The sequence below is a fragment of the Penaeus vannamei genome, chromosome 12 (assembly GCF_042767895.1).
Source record: "Penaeus vannamei isolate JL-2024 chromosome 12, ASM4276789v1, whole genome shotgun sequence".
NCBI classification, from domain to species: Eukaryota; Metazoa; Arthropoda; class Malacostraca; order Decapoda; family Penaeidae; genus Penaeus; species Penaeus vannamei.
The window spans coordinates 27,653,261-27,670,760 of record NC_091560.1 but is presented as its reverse complement, the minus strand read 5'-3'; the positions used below and the strand labels follow the sequence as shown (position 1 = coordinate 27,670,760).

Here is a 17,500-nt window from a genome sequence, read left to right as displayed (position 1 = left end):
GGTTAATAAACTTTCCAAGATAGGACTTACGTAGGGATTACTTTCATTAAGCTCCAGGAAGCTGACACAGAAGTGCATGTCTAATCTGAATCCTTATATGTGCAGTGCAATGACGTCCACGTTTCAGAGGACATGTGACTCCAAACAAGACCAGGGAATGTGTTTGTAGACACTTGTTATATTTATATTTTTTTCTGGAATTTGTTCTGTATTCAGTCAGTATCTTCCTTTAATAATGTTTGCATTGTTACCATTGTCATTATCATTATTATTTTTGCTTTTATTATTGTTGATGTAGTTATTATTCTTATTAATATTATAATTGTTATTATTATTATTTTCATTGTTACCATTATCACTTTTTTATTATTGCTATTATTATCATTACTCATTATTATTATTATAATTATGAAAATGATTATGATTATGATTGCAATTATTATGGATGGCATCCTATTGCATTATGGCAAAGAATCCCAGACCATCCAGGCCATGACTCAGATAATCACACAGGCATTATATATATATATATATAGCTGTGCTCACTAATGAACCCTGGTCTCACCAAATCCTTGCGGGAAACTGCACAAAATCCAAGAGACTATATATTTAGCTCTGGTTATTTTTTCTTTGACAGGACTTCAAGTTAGTTTTACAAAAAATGTGAAGACTTTTATTTTGCTTGTCTCTTTAATTTTACTTATGAACTGCTGATAATTTTTACTCCAGATATGGAACCAGGAGTCAAATGACTGAAATGCTACAGAAGGTTCTTTCTTGTGTTCAGAATCTTGGAGTACTTCCATTAACTTTTGTCCTTCATATCCCACTGACTTGCTTGCCACATGATGAATGATGAAAACCAGCAAAGCCTCATGGCATGGTTTACATCCATTAAAGAGGCAGACAAGCTATGGTTTTGGTAAACATTCAGTAACAAACCATAATACTTTAGCATCAATGAATTCCTTGGCTTTGATTTATATAGTTGTCTGCCAGTCTCACACTTCCATTTCCTGTAGCATCTATCCTCTGTCTCGATTCATGAATGAAAAGATGATGCATAATATCTATTAATTGCCTTTCTTGTCTCGCCTTTTGATATAGTGTTTTGATAATTTTACTGTTAGGCTAATTTTGTTCAAGTTGGTGAACAATATGATTGTTATTCTTGATAAAGAAAATAATAATTATAATCATAACTATAATAATTTTGATGATTATTATTATTTACCTGAATATCATTATTATTAGAGATTATCATATATATCATTGTTATTTACCTGTAGTTATTGTTATTATTGCTATTATTATTATTGATGATAATGACAGTTAGTGCTCATGCTGATTAACATCACATTTTTATCCCATTTTAATATGTAAGTTAGGAATAAGGTATATGATTTTCTTTGAAATACATATGATTAATCCATTCACATACTTCCCACAGATGTGAGATATGAAATTGCTGTGTATCCTATCAGGATTGATTTCTATGAAACCTACAATCCTGGTAGTGTGGTACGAGTATGGGGTTCCTTAGAAGGGCAAGGTTGGGTGCTCTTGTGGTCAGGAGAGGCACAGCTTGGCTTACGTCAAGTTGCACGCATTTTCTCCCCACCAGTTATACAAGCTGATAAACCTGTGAAGTGAGTGTAACAGTTTTTTCTTTCTTTCTTTCTCCTTATATTTTATGTTGATCAGGAAGTAATGGTCATGTTAAAGAGAGGAGGGAGGAAATAAAGATATTTTGGATATAAGAGGTCTTGCAGTCCTTATTTAGGTATTACAGTCAATATTTTAGTTATTAACAAGATGAGTCACTTGTTTGTTGCTTCAGTTGTAGAGTGAAGAAAGGGTAATGGAGTATGAAAATGAAACTTTCTTTTACAGTTTGCTGAGAATAGAATTTGATCAACGTTGCCACAATTACTATTCTGCACTTGATGCCATCCTCTTAGTGGGCTCTACACACACATCAAGTAAACAGCATTTGACCTTTCAAGAAACCATTACATCACAGATCATGAAACTAGGTCTACACAACATAGCGTAAGTTAATGTTGTTTTTTATACAGTATGTTCGTGAATTGTTACTCAGATTTTTAAAAATGGTAATGATAATAAAAAAAAGAAAAAATATATATAAATATATAAATATGTATATATATATATATTATATATATATTATAATATGATATACAACGTACGTACATATATACATACGTACATACATACATACATGCATACATACATACATGCATACATACATGCATACATACCTGCATGGGCAAGATGCATATTGTGTGTTTATTTTTTTGATAACTCACTTATTTAAGGGATCCATGAGATAGCATTAGAGGTAGATTGTAACAATTTGTGCTTTAACAGGAGTGAAGAAGAAATCCTTTCCGGCGTGCAGTTCCTTTTGTCCGAAGAAAACTTGTTGAGGATGGTGACAGAGGACAGTGAGAGCAAGGATGTAGAACCTCTGAGAGAAGAGAAGGCAGAATTCATGGATGAATGTGAGACTGAGTCCAGCACAAAAGAAGTAATTAATGATGAAATAAGTGAGAGCAAATTACAGGACTTAGTGGATGAGGGTACAAGTGGAGGTTACTTTGACATGTTGCCTGTAAGTTACTGTGTTTAAGGTTTTAGAATGACGAAAATGCATGTTATTCCATGTGCAGATGTACAATATATTGGATTTGCACTACCCATGATTAGTGTTTTACCAGACGTGTTTGGACACATTTCAATTATTGAGCTACCTATAGAAGAATATATTTTTTATTTCTAGTGTATCACAAAGAATATCTGTTTTCCTACAGGAGGAACTCATTATTCACATTTTGAAAGAACTGGATATAAGAAGCCTATGTCGCTTGGCCCACACCTGCAAACTGCTTCAGAAGTACACTTCAGATCCCTTCTTGTATATTAGACTGAATCTCAAGGTATTACTTTAGGTGCTCTTTATACTTGTAGTGAATTATTTGACAAATAATAGTGCTGTGATGATTTTCTGGAACAACAATGATATGCATTATTAGATCTAGCTACTTATTCTCTTTCAGAACTGTTGGTGGTTGGTGAGCAATGCCACCCTAGAATGTCTTTCATCCAGATGCTTGCTTCTACAGTCTCTTGACCTTTCATGGTGTGGTCCCTACAATGCTCTTGACACTGAAACATTCATGGAATTCATCCACACGTGTGGAAGACAGCTCACCATATTGCGTCTCAATAACTGTCACTTCATTGATAATTATTGCCTCTATATGATTGCTAATGTCTGTCTCAATCTGGAAGGTTAGTTTTAATATGTATCATATTATTACTTTCTTATTTTCACAACTCAGTATAAGTGTTATATTACCTAGTTCACACCAGGAGACATATATTCTTTTGGGAAGTATTAAGCCCACATGTTAGGTGGTAAATATCCATGCCATGTGTGGTTGGGAGTGCAATTAAAGCACCTTAACCCAATATCACAGTTCAAAAAAATTAAATAAAATTGCCAGGTTGTGTTTTATAAGATTACATTCAATATCATCAGTATGAACCTTCAGTAAGGTCACTCACCCCAGATGATAGTATAATAAATCTAACTAAGTAGTTTTATGAAATACTGAATGTAAACTTGATCACCTAATTATGGTATTTATTTTTCTAGAATTGAGCATGGCCAACTGCTTCAAAGTCGATCATCTTGGTTTTGGGGAACTGAAGAAAGCAAGATGTTTAAGTCGATTAGATTTGTCTCGAACACGCATCGATTTCCATACACTGCAACTGTTACTACAACATGCTGGTCAACTTCGCCATCTTAGTCTGAGTAAATGAATATTTCTTTTAATTTGGACAGAAAATTATATTGGGTAAATTGCATTTTTATTAAATGGAATTATAGGCTTGAAAAGACATAAATACATCTGTGATTGAGAGTAGTGAATATATAGTCAAGTAGTTTCATCATCTTCCATCAGATAATTGCACTCAGCTCGATATGGATGAGGTTGCGCTGACACTGGCTACCTTTAGCCGTGACCTGATATCACTTGGTGCATGGAAGACTCACGGTCTCACAGCCAGAGGTCTTCGTGCTTTGGCTTGCATTCCAACACTCCAAGATCTTGACTTGGGTTGGGCGTAAGTAGGCAAGAGATCTTGTTGTGACTTTCATTTCTCACCTGATGAGAAAAATGTATACAAACAAGTGGATGTGTAGATATATTCAGTAATTGTGATTGAGAATAATGAAAGATAGAAATGTGAAAACATCATGGCATAATTAACAATGAAGAGAAGACATTCATCAGGTATTCTCAAGGCTAATGTGTATACTAATTTTCCCTAGATATTTTTAATGACAAAACAAGCTCATGATTGATTTTTACATGAAATAAAATTCATTGTAACTTGATTTAAAAAGTTTTTATCATGTTTACAGGTTGTCAGGAGTTATAACTGAGGGTCTGGGTGAGTTAGTACGAGGATGTCGAGGACTGAAGCGAATTTATCTTACTGCATTGAGAACACTAACAGACCATGACCTACATCACTTGATGACACACTCTCATGGACTCACACAGCTTGACATCATGGGCACAAGAAATGTTACTCCAGAAGCTGTGCACAGGTAAGAAACCACAATGAATATTTTTTGAAATATAGTGTGATGTTCTTTATTTCACCTGAAATCGTCACTAATAAAAGTGAAGTGAATATATGATAAAGTAAGTAATTTTTATGAAAAACCTTGTACAAGGCCACTATATTATATACGTTTTCCAGATTACTGCAGAGCTGCCAACATTTGGAATTACTTGATGTCAGTTTTTGTGAACAAATTCATGTTACATACATACATCAGTGGAATTCACAGTTCCCAAAAGTTGCCATCAAAGGGGGACTGAAGCACCAAGTTCGAATTGTGTGAAAAGGACATCTCAGTGAGGAAATATATTTATTATATTTATTATTTTTTATTATTATTATTTTATTTTATTTTTTCTGTGTGATTTAGATATTGAATGTTAATTGAGAAGTTAATGGTTTTCCTTAATCAAAAAATTAATTGTCAATGGATTTTGAATATGAATAAGGAACCATAAACATTACAATTAAGACTCTTAACTGATATACCAGTCTAAACTTATGGTATGAAGTTAATACAGGTAATCCTCGGTTTACAGTGCCCATTTGGTGTATATTGCTCTAGCATGATTTTTTTTATGGCTCCAGTTTTTTTCTTCTCTTTCTTTACCATGTAAATTATTCAAAATAACATTATTTTTGAGCTAAGGTTTTGTGCGTCAGTGAGCATTTCTCAGGATATGGAACACGTCTTGTGCCTTCCCTCCCCACTAGTTCCGCCCATGCAACACTTATTTTGGCCATTGCCCACCCCCTCTTGACATTTGGGCTTCTCTTATGAAATATCCACCTCAAAAGTGGCTGTCAGAAGGACATTAAGTATTTATGAAAACTAAGAGAAAAATATAAAGCAAACTACAAAACGATGTTAAATTATTGAATTTGTCCAAGCACTCAACATAGCTAACAATCCATGCTTCATCTTGTTATTCTTAATAGCACAGTGATTGAAAAGATGGGAAAATGCTGGCTATATGGACTGAAGATCAGAACTAGTGCACTTTCACTCACCAAGCTTTTCTTTAACACATAAGTGAGCTCAGTACATCTCTCTTTAATTATTGTGTATAATAATTTAAACAGCTTCTATGAAGTAATTGTCATTGTTATTTGATTTTACAGTACAGATTTAGAAATGGAACTACCATAAATCGAGAACTACATGTGTTAGCTTAGTGGCCAAATAATATTTTTAAAATTTTTGTTGTCTTTTAATATTACATTATGATGTTTCTGAAGAAGAGAATTATGGTGTTGTATTACATTAATGGTTATTCATGCCTTGAGATATTTAATCATTATATTTGTTGATATTGTATCTTAAAAAATTTTGTTTGATTCTTAATCTTGACCTTTGCTATAATGGAGATGTGTGTTATATCTTCAGATATATAATTAGTCAAGTTAATGACTAAAAAGTCACATTTGGGAATATGTAGTGCAACTGTAGCATGGTTGGTCAGCTAAAGTTATCTAAAAGGGTTAATTTATTAATTTATTATGTGGTAATAATACTGGAAACTAATATTTAGTTTTCAGTTTTGTATTACTCACAACTACCATTTCTTGTTTGTATGAAATTACATATTGTAATTCACAGTTATGTTATTTTTTAGTTTTTTCTCTTTAAACTGATGATGGCCAACCTAGCAGGATGTTAGATTTTATTGAAAATATCAAGGTGTTATCACACAGAGATAAAGCCATTTCCTACAATTACAGAAATGATGTGTAAATTGTTTTACAATTTGTAATAATTACTTTGTTTATGGGGGAAGACTAAAGCTCTTGAACCTGAATATTCTCAGAATGTTACATTGATTTTTGTATTTTTATACATATATAATATATATGTATATATCTAAATATATATATATATATAATAATAAAATATAACAAGGTAGAGCATGTTAAATTGGAAAATATTGACAAATAACTGAAAAAGCTCCAGTTAAGTTTCTCATAGAACCAGTTCTTTGTCTAATTCTAAATAAATTACAAGCCTTTTCTCTGCTTGCCAGCTCTGTGGCTCCCCTTCTATGCTAATGAGAGAACTACTGCAAGAGCAGTGAGCCAGGCAACATCATCAGTATTTGTTGTATAAACTACAGTGGAAGCCCATGTGATTTATCCCAGTGTGATAACCCATTTAACAATATTTCTTTTATATAGAAATAGTCAAGACATTGTATTTAGTGTTATATGTTTGTTTGTTTTTTAACATTAGAAGAGGCCTGTGTAAAGGAGTATGTTGTAATTTCAGCTTCAATATTTAATCACAGAGATTGTTTCAGTTCTTGCCAAGATCTGTTCACATAAATTATTTTGAACTAGGAGTCCACTGTTTACATATCAGGACATTACAGAGTAGTACAATAGATTACTGTGCATTCCGGAGAGAAGACATTTTGGGGAAATTTTCCCCTAGGAAAAAGAAATCCTAGGGTTCTAGTCAGTAGGCAATAAATATACTTTTTATTCAGTGTTTTAACCCCTGTGTTTTCAGCATATTTTATCATTGCAAACAAATAGTGAAATTATAGTACATGGTACCTCTGTACTTGACTATTGCATTTATAAATGCTTGAGCAGAAATTATTATATACTTGGATATTATAGCTCTAGGAAAGTTGTTCAGTCCGTAGACTGAATATTCCTGTCCTTTTTGTTTTACATGCTGTATTTCTATATTTCTTTTGATATTTTTCTCAACCATTTATAGCAGTTTAATGTGAAAAGTGGTCTTGAGAAGCAGGGACAAGAACTCTGAAAGATGAGAGACATTGGAATGGGAGGCAAAAATCTGTTGTTCAGACTTTAATTGCTGTATAGTCTTACCAGTTGTAAGGGCTAAAAATGAATCTTCTAGGAGATCTAAAAAGCACCGAGTGAATGCAAACACCCACCTTCAGTTCATAAAAATTAGATAAATCTACCTAGAGTACTGAATGTACTAACATCAACATTCATAAACCTCACATTCTACTTTATCTTTATAACAAAATTGCTCTTAACTTACCCTCATCTACCAAAGACATGCATTCTTCACTAGTACGTATCCATCAATCCCAGATCTTCAGAAAATCTAATCAAATGCTCTCTGGGCTATAGGCAGCTCGGCCATAAATTTCCATTACACTCCCCCGGTAACTTTTGATGGAATCCTGGTAACCAGCAACTAATAAGTTGGCCAGTTAACCAGTAGGTAAATAAATGCAATACTAATGATCAATCTCAAGGGAAAGAATGGAAAGAAAAGAAGAAAAAAAAAAGACATCCTTGCCTATTACTTATGGTAACATACTTTCAACATTCCCATTAGTTTATATTTCTTGCTCTTAAGTTTAAAAAAATATATATCTAATAAAAATAATGAAAGTTTTGAAAAATAATATTAAAAAAAGGAATCAGCTTTTCGTCTACATGCCAGGACTTTAACTACACAAAGTAATTTCACTATTCTAAGGAATCAGACTAGTTATGATGGTAGAGTTGTTGCAGTGAACTAAATATGGGCCAGTTATTAAGGGAGAACCAATGCATAAAATTCTGTCTTTATTGCTGTGAATATAAAAATAACAATATTATTTTCTTATAAAATACATTTGTCCTATGTTTGAAAAGTAACTGAACTAAGTTATACAGAATTGGAGTTCAAAATAATAAAAAGGGAAAATGTAATTTCAAATTTTACAAATTACATTTGAAAATTAAGAATATCAAATCTGTAACTAGCACTATCTGGCATTTTCTCAACCTGTTCCCTATTCATTTAGCTATCCCTGAAATCAAGGTGGAGTTATTTTGATAATTTCTAGTTTAACCCATTGGCGCCGGGTGTCACATACGTACATGCCATGGCTATTGTGGACCAAATGCCGGGGGCATCATGTCATGCCCATTCCCGCGCTACTGGCTCGTCGGACGGAGGTTGTTTTTCTCCAGTATTAGCGGCTTCATTTATATGGTAAAGATTTTAGGCAATGGCACCTAAACTGAAGGTAAACCTTCAAAATTTTAATATTCTTATAAATTTTAGCAAAATAAAAGCTTTTAGGTGCTATATGTCGCTCGCAAACTACCGATCGAGCTGGGCGCAAACAGGGGAAACTGCCAGTGCGCGCCAACAAGCCCGTGCATACGTAAACTTGCCAAAATTTTTACCCGTCGCTGATGGGTTAAGTACTGGGTCCATAAAGTCCACCTTTTAGGCAACATGTGTTATGGAAAAAAACATACAGTAGAAGGGGTACTGGGCAACAAAAGGGAGACCATTAGGATATTTAAAAAATCATGGAAAAGGTTAAACAATCAAGAAAGGTAGTACTAGTAACTAACTCCTTAGTGACTAAGTTCTTGTGAAGCAAATTATGTGTTACAACAATTAAAAAACTACACTCGCAGTGGACATGGCATGTATGAATATGCCATCCCCAGTATCATCAGCCTAATATTTACTTGAAACATGCCCGTCAAAATGTCATACGAGCCGTAAGTAGTTGTCATTATTCCATAAACAACTCCAGGACACTGGGTCATACATGCCATACATAAACTCTACTGTTTAAATGGCAGAAGGAACAATTTTAACAAAAACATTTCCTTCACAAAATATTTTCTAACAGAGAAAACAAGTTTACATAATAAAAAAGATTCAACAACAATTTTTTAATGTAATATAACAAATATTATTACAGTCATGCTATGGTACTATTACCTTATACTTTGTTACCAGGATAAAATTATGGTAGCAAACTTCTAAGTACTGTACTAAAAACATTTTTTTTTATATTCTTCAGATTTTCATAATCATACAAATATAGAACACCAAAGAATCTTTCCCACTATCCTCTGCCTGTCTTTACTTTTTCTTTGCGACTACAATTTGTAGATTGATATACAAAGCTACTTTTTCTCTACAATAATTTTGACTTCAATATACTTTCAATTAATTTACCTTTACTTTGTCTTTGAGAACATATAATATTTTACTGTTTATGTATTAGGAACAATTAATAGAAAATAGCTGGACAAATAAAAGGCAATTTGTACATTTCACATATATTTAAAAAAAAAAAACACTGCTATTTCATTTTCATTTTCTTTGCTTTCTGACCAGGTATATTGGTCTTATTGGGCTGTGGTTTTCCTTTACCTTTCTTTTTCCTCTTTTGTGCTTTTTTCCCTTGGATATTGCCATTCTTTCCTTTCTGTTTGACTGTAGTTTTTTCCTTTCCATTAGCAGAATTCCCCTTCTTTCCAATAATAATATCTTCTACCTCTTCTTCTGAACTTTCTACATCCTTTACATCACTCTCCTCCTTTTTGACATCTTCCATATCTCCAAAATCTTCATCTTCTAAATCATCTTCTTCTAAGTAGCTTTCTTGGCTGTCTGAATCATCTTCCAACTTTTCCAAACCTTCTACTTCACCTTCTAACTCTTCTTTATCCTCTTCATCTTCAATGTCTTCATCATCCAGGTCATCATCCTCATCCTCATCAACTGATTTTTCTATCTCCTCCTCGTCCTCCTCCTCATCTTCATCAAGTGATTCTTTGACATCATCTCCCTCTTCTACTCCATCATTAGCATCTTTAGCTTCCTCTTTCTCTTCCTCTTCCTTCTTGATAGTCACTTTTTGACGACTTATACGAATATCCATGCAGGTAATACGACATGAGATATCGACTTTCCCTATAAGTCTGGGTTTCTTCTGAAGTGACAGCAGCTGTAAAAAAAATCACATCAATTAGTAAGGAATGAAAGGTAAAAATATGCAAATACATGACAATTACAACAACAGCACCATTAACATACACTAGTGATAAAATTGTAATTTTGGTAATAATGATATTATCATCATTAATGCCAAAATGAGAATAACAGCAATAACAATTCAAATACTGCAAATACCATAAATACAAGTCATGCAATAATAATAATCATAATCATACTACTACTATTACTATTGATAATATTGATGATAACAAAACAACAATAACAATAGCAGCAATAGTATGATGATGATAAATACATAATTAATAAAACTACTATTGTCATAATCATAACATTTGTTGTCACCATACACAGTAATGTTACCTCAAGTTTCCACACTTTTATGAAGCCATCTGTGGATGCTGAGACAAGCCATACTTCTTCTACTGCAGTTCTGGCAATCTTTTTAAGACTTTTGATTCTCATACTGTGGGCTGGCCATTGAACAATTTCTATTTGGTTTGTAATATCATACAAACAAATATTCTTTCCTTCACCACCAACTGCAACAATGTCTTCCTGCAATTGAGATACAAAGTTATTATGATCAAAGCAGGTAAACTAAGTGTTCATTAACATTGTAGTTTAATTAGAAGTTACATATTTTTCTATTATTCTCTCAAACTGTTCAAGGAAACAAAGTTACAATACATGAATAACAAAATTTTTACCAATATACTCACTGTGATAAAGACTAGCGCTTGAATTCTTTCCCTAAAGTCAACAGACTGCTTGACTTTGCCACTAGAAACTTCATAAATATCAATACAGCTACCCTTTACCACAAGGAAGTTCACCCCAGTTGGATTCCAGAGTACAATGTCTGAAACTATGGGATCAAGAAAATGTGCATGAGATATACATTCTAATTTTAAAAAATATATAAAAATTCACAAACAAATATACAAGTGTTTCCACAACAATGTTAATCTGGATTCTCTGTCAATCAGTAATTTGAGTACAAATTATAGATGTTAAAAATCAAATAAACATGTCACTTATTTGCAATAATGATGTATACATGAGATAACTTCTGAATCACATACCAAATCCTATAATATATCAATAACAATAAATCTATTTTCAAGGAAATATAAGAGTAATAAGGGAAATATATAGCTACAAAATAAAACTTCATGATACATACCAACTCCAACATGCGTTACATATGCTCTTCTTCCTTTAATAAGGTTCCATGTGCAAAGTTTCTTGTCATTACCAACAGAAAGTGCTAGTTTACCAGTGGGATGGACAGAGATGCACGTTACACCTCCAGGGTGTGCAAACAATGTTTTTTCACACTGAAAATGTAAACAAATAATTTATTAAACTATTACATTTAATAACAAGAAAATACTTAGAGCATTATCCTTTCTTATCTATTCACAAAAACCTGTCAGGAAAAAAAATAAACAAATACATATTTCAAACAAGAGATATAGAAAGATGGAAGCTCAGAAGCATCTGAAACAAACCAGTGACCTGCATTAACAAAAAGGGATCAAGTGTGGGTATGAGTTTTATACAAATGAAAGTAATGTAAGATCACACACTGAAATTCAAATTATACTGACATTATACTCAAGATATACTATCTTTTGTTATTACATGATATAATACAATTTTTTAAGTTTTAATAAAGGGTTTATAGAACTATACTGTAAATATATGCATCATTTTACAACAAAATACTGCAGTCTTAACAGCAGAACAAGCAGGGAACCTGTAAGTAAAAATGCTATCACAGAGAGTGAAACAAGTACAGTATATTTTCAATTGAATAAAACAAAAGAAAGCAAAATAAATCCAACAAGTACAGAAAGCTAGATGTAACCTAAATGCTTTACATAATTATATGTAAACATCAGTTCTCTTTTTAATATGAAAAAAAGGAAATAAACACTAATGACACTATTAAAAGGAAGGTTGAAAAATTTACCAAAGCAACTCACCTTGAAACCAGCTGTCTTATAGATGCAAATTTTCCCATCCTCACTTCCTGAGAAAAGATAGTTAGTCTTGTGGAAGGCCAAGCTCGTGACTGTTCCTGAAAAAACAGATGAAAGATTTCAGGTTGATTTTTGGTCTATTTAACTATTTACTGTGATTATCTATTCATGCTTACCTATATCTATTCCTATGTCATGTATGATCCATCATGAAACTTGAAACTGATATCAAAATTAATTGAAACTGAAAATGAGTTATGAAATTCTAACAAAAGAAAAAAATATATATGATAGTCTAATTTAATTGGAATATTCCAATAAAAATGCAGCCCTAAACTATGATCTCCATCATCAGCAATAAACATATTTGAAACAACAGCCTCTATTATCACCATAACAGTCTAAAATAAATAAATAAATAGTGAAAATAAACAAATAAAAATAAAAACAAAAATAAAGGAAAAAAGAAAAGAAAAAATGAGCAAAGAAAAAAATAAACCTCCTTTAGAGACTGCCAACTCCCTATTCAAGACACGGTGCCAGTGCCACAGAAAGTTCCATTCTCAAAAAGATAGATGCACAAACAATGACTCACTTAACTAATGCAAAACACTTTACTCTCCCTGCTTTGACTTCTATTTTCTCCTTCCTTGAAATTGTCTTACAAGTCTGAGCCATTTTGTATTATAAATTGTATATAAAGATTACAATATTTCATTACAATATGTACAATATTTCTAAATTTCATCTTATAAGGAAATGCAGCACATCCACAGGCAGTGAAATCATAGGGGAAAATCCTGGAATTTCCAATCATATTGTCAAAGCAAAGTTCTGATCTGCTTTTTATGTATCCACCACCTAACACAATTGTACCCCAAAATGAAATTCCTTAACAGCATGATCTGTTTAAGAATTGAAAAAAAGTTTACACGAAGACAAGGACAAAGATGTCTTTTTCTGTCTTTTTTTATGCAGGATGTGCCAACGCAGTTGGCATGTTTATATCCAACTGGAAAATGGGAATTCTCCAGATATATTAATATAAATTCCACCACAAACAAACAAATTTTGTCTTATATTCTTATTTTTGATATTTAAAGTAAACCACATTAGTTACTTTCATCAGTATGAGAAATTTATGACCATCTTTTGAATGACTACAACATATACCAATGAAACTTTCTGTCAAAACTCCTGACTTTTCTTCAGGTAAGAACACCACAAAAGAATATAAGTTCTCTAGTTTTCCAACTTGAAAAATATTGTAGATACGGAAACTATTTTTTCTTTTCTTTTCTTTTCCGTTGTAAGAGATTTTCCTTTTGATCAAATTGCATAATATCAATCTACTGGAAGCAGAAATCTGGTTGTTGCAACTGAGAAATACTGCATTTTCCCAACATCCTATTTCAGATACTTATATTTGTATCCTATTCTACTATCGACAACAAAATGCACAAAAAATACTACCTACCTTCATGTTTTTCTAGCCAGCCAAGGTCTTTGCTTTTGTACAGGTCGTATAATTTTATCATTTCATCCGCTCCACCAGAGGCAAGGTATTTGCCTGATACACACAACTGTCGTATACATGCTGAATGTGCTCGCTCAGCAAAAATCATATTGAATGAAAGCTCCCCATTCTGAGAACAAAACAAAAAAATGAAAGTTTTCATAAAATGTTCTGATTAGTATGTATTTGCTGCTATGTACATGTATGACATACATACATGTACATATCTATATTACATATCTTTACAAGCATATATCTACATATACATGTAGGTTTGTGTGTGCATGTGTCTATGTGCATGTGTATATATATATATTTGTGTGTGTGTGTGTGTGTGTGTGTGTGTGTGTGTGTGTGTGTGTGTGTGTGTGTGTGTGTGTGTGTGTGTGTGTGTGTGTGTGTGTGTGTGTGTGTGTGTGTGTGTGTGTGTGTGTGTGTGTGTGTGTGTGTGTGCGTGCGTGCGTGTGTGTGTGTGTGTGTCCTATTTTTCCAGAACATGTTTTGTGAGTTTTGTGATGGCTCATAGCGCAGAGGCTGCAAAGATCTGGTTAATTCTTTACAGTATGGATACACTTGCCAGGGTCTCTACATCCACTTCACAAAATCTATTCAACATTCTAAGTTGTCATGACTGGGTGACTACCAGAGGGAGGGGTTGATAGGGGGCTCTGCCCCTAACCCCCCCTGGAAACATTGTCTTCACCTCGGTATGCACGTCTAAATAGAGCTAAAACTCGGGAGCACCAAGTTAGTCTGTGAGTGGGGCTTTTCTACGAAGTTTTTCTTTATTTATGGTGTTACGATTCATGTCTACAGATTATTTCTTAATCGACAACTGCAACTTTCAGTCCTCTACAATCATGTCATCTTCAATTTGCCTAGCTTTGTGCATCCATACCATAAAGATTAACCAAGTTCTGAATCATCATTACTATCACTGTTATTGCTGTCATAATGATAATAACAAAGACAGTAGCCCCTAAGGAGGAGGGTCACAGGGAGCACAGTTCCCTGCATTCAACAATGTATGACTAATTCTGTGTACATTATTCATATTTTACCCTCTCCTGCAATCTTGGCCAAGAATGCAGTGATTGTGATAGGAGTGTCCACAGCAAATATCCTACATATTTGAGTAATAGAGGGTGTGAGAAATCCATAGATATCAGTATCGTCATGATTGGTATCTATGGATTGGTCATGCAAAAGTATTCTGAATATTTACCATATTCTGCTGTTTGATCAAATATTTCTGATGTATTTGATATGAAGATACCACCAAGAGTTTATTAATACCAAATTTGATTGATGTGGACTGGTTTAAAAAATGACCAGCATATTAGTACCATACTATCCAGATGATGTTATCATTGTATCATAAAAAAATTTTACTTGAACATGCCCCCAAGTGAAAATCTGACTGTGGGCCAGGGTGATGTGATTGTGCTATTGTAAGCATTTTGGCTAAAGGATGGGGTGACGGTAAGACTCACCACTAGTAAACAAACCTCATAAGGTTGATTACACACATTTAGCAAATAGAAAGGGGCTTTAGTATTATTTCCATTGATAAATAAGTATGGAATGTATTATTCATTAGCCATGACTAGAAGAGTGCCGGCTCCAGAAAGGACGCCATTTCCATGCTCAGCATCCTATTGATGACAGGTAGTGCAAGTTGTATACAGAAAATGAAATATTAAGAAAAAAAATAAAAAAATGACACAAATAACAAAATGTTACTCATTGTTATGGACTACCTAGAGGGATGATATGGAGTCTGTGCACAGAAAACAGTCTATTACCATCTGGATAAAGCAAATCAAATGACAAATATGCATATTGGAAAATGGCAAAACAAAAAATAATAATAATAATAAAAATACATAAATAAATAAATAACATATAAAAAGAGAAAATAACAAGTGTTCAAGTGCGTCCAACTTACAATCTGCGGAACTGTCAAGAGTGGCAGTAATTCTACAATAGTTCCACATAACAGATCGCAGAGATCTTGATATCAATGGACTCCTCTACCTCTCTAGTATCCCCCTAAAACCCTAAATTTTTGGCCCCAATAGCAGGGGAGAGCATGAAAGTTACCAGGGAAACTGCAGGGTAAAATATGAATAATATTCACATAATCAGTAATTATGTGGTCTAATGCAGGTGGTTATGCCCCTTGCAACCCCTCATATTGGGGCTGCCTCCCCCTAACCCCAACCCAGGAAAACAGAGAATCCTCTATGTATCCACAGCAAGAGAGAGTGTCAGACAGACTTGGCATTGGGTGCTCCCAAATTGAGCTCTCTCCTGCTCTGAATACATGGAGGACTGATTCTGTGTATATTAGTCATATTTTACCCTGCAATTTTCCCTGTACCTTTCATGCCCTCCCCTGTTATCGGGGCCAAGATTGTCGCTAATGGGGGGCTTCTGTTATGTGGAACTATTGTGTAAAATTACCAGTGGCCACTCACATAAACCTAATGTCCACATTTTGGGCTATGTGACTGCTATGAAGCAACAAGATGCAAGGGGTTTAAGTAAATTATCATTGCTGTCAATTCTAATACTTAATGTGATATTCCCCTTGTATCACATTTCATGCCTTTTCCAGTTAAAAGCATAGGTATTTTTTTCTAATAGTTCTGCCTAACAGACCATGATGATTTTGGTATCACTGGATTCCTCTCATTCTGTTTTTAAAATATATAGAAATTATTACATTGAATCCCCCCAACCTCCCCACTCCCATTCTTGGCCCCAATTGCAGGGAAGGGAATGAACGGTACTACAAAAACTCCAGCGTAAAATATGAATAATATACACAGTATCAGTAATTACATACCCTCTGTGACTCCCCATGAGTCCCAAATCTCACCCAGAAAAACAAAGAATCCTTTACGTATTAATGGCAGGAGAGAGCATACATCCACCTTGTGGGAGCGGCATTGCCGTCTGTCCAACATTCACTCCCACTATCAATACATGGAAGATTCTTTATTTTACTGAGTGGGGGTTTGGGGGATGGCAGCCCCCCATGGGGGTGTTGCAGGGAGCACAGCCCCCTAAATTAGACAATATAATGACTAATTCTGTAAGAATATACAAATTTTACCCTGCAATTTCCCTGAGACCTTCATCCCCTCCCCATTCAATATAGATAAAAGGGTAGTGGTTTGCTTTTACAACAATTTTGATATTCATCTGATTTCAACAATTCTTGGTGTTATTACTTGTGCAAATTATTTGTTGTGGCGATCTGAATACCATTTCCATTGACAATCTTGATTTGTTAGTCCCAATAGGAGGGGAGGGCATGAAGTATATCAGGGAAATTGTGGGGTAAAACAAGTTTGAATAAGAATAGATAACAAAAATATGTAAAACTTGCACAAAAATGCTTAAAATCGGCTAATGAAACTCTACAGACATGCCTGCCAATTCTGAAAGTCTACGGACCAGACATGCCAAAATTTAAAAATCTTTTAGCAAAATCTACACAAACTCACACTTTCCAAACCCCCCAAAAAAAACATCCTGAACAAAAACCTGGCTTAATCTAACAACCTAAGTTGCTGTGACTAG

At 33.7% G+C, this 17,500-nt stretch overlaps 2 protein-coding genes across 2 annotated transcripts in view; one reads left to right on the top strand and one right to left on the bottom strand.

Moving 5' to 3' along the window:
• Fbxl4 (F box and leucine-rich-repeat gene 4) overlaps positions 1-7,143 on the top strand; it is a 12,775-nt gene extending 5,632 nt beyond the window's left edge. Inside the window, exons 4-12 of the mRNA XM_027372925.2 lie at positions 1,451-1,649; positions 1,894-2,052; positions 2,392-2,635; positions 2,835-2,960; positions 3,081-3,315; positions 3,683-3,844; positions 3,996-4,158; positions 4,460-4,648; positions 4,804-7,143. Of these exons, the coding sequence (XP_027228726.1) occupies positions 1,451-1,649; positions 1,894-2,052; positions 2,392-2,635; positions 2,835-2,960; positions 3,081-3,315; positions 3,683-3,844; positions 3,996-4,158; positions 4,460-4,648; positions 4,804-4,948 (1,622 nt within the window). The 3' untranslated portion in view covers positions 4,949-7,143. The remainder of the gene's footprint in view (positions 1-1,450; positions 1,650-1,893; positions 2,053-2,391; positions 2,636-2,834; positions 2,961-3,080; positions 3,316-3,682; positions 3,845-3,995; positions 4,159-4,459; positions 4,649-4,803) is intronic.
• LOC113820591 (p21-activated protein kinase-interacting protein 1-like) overlaps positions 7,112-17,500 on the bottom strand; it is an 11,943-nt gene continuing 1,554 nt past the window's right edge. Inside the window, exons 2-7 of the mRNA XM_027372934.2 lie at positions 13,871-14,039; positions 12,397-12,491; positions 11,592-11,745; positions 11,128-11,273; positions 10,769-10,963; positions 7,112-10,397 (exon numbers count right to left, since the gene is read on the bottom strand). Coding sequence (XP_027228735.2) covers positions 9,750-10,397; positions 10,769-10,963; positions 11,128-11,273; positions 11,592-11,745; positions 12,397-12,491; positions 13,871-14,039 — 1,407 coding nt within the window. The 3' untranslated portion in view covers positions 7,112-9,749. The remainder of the gene's footprint in view (positions 10,398-10,768; positions 10,964-11,127; positions 11,274-11,591; positions 11,746-12,396; positions 12,492-13,870; positions 14,040-17,500) is intronic.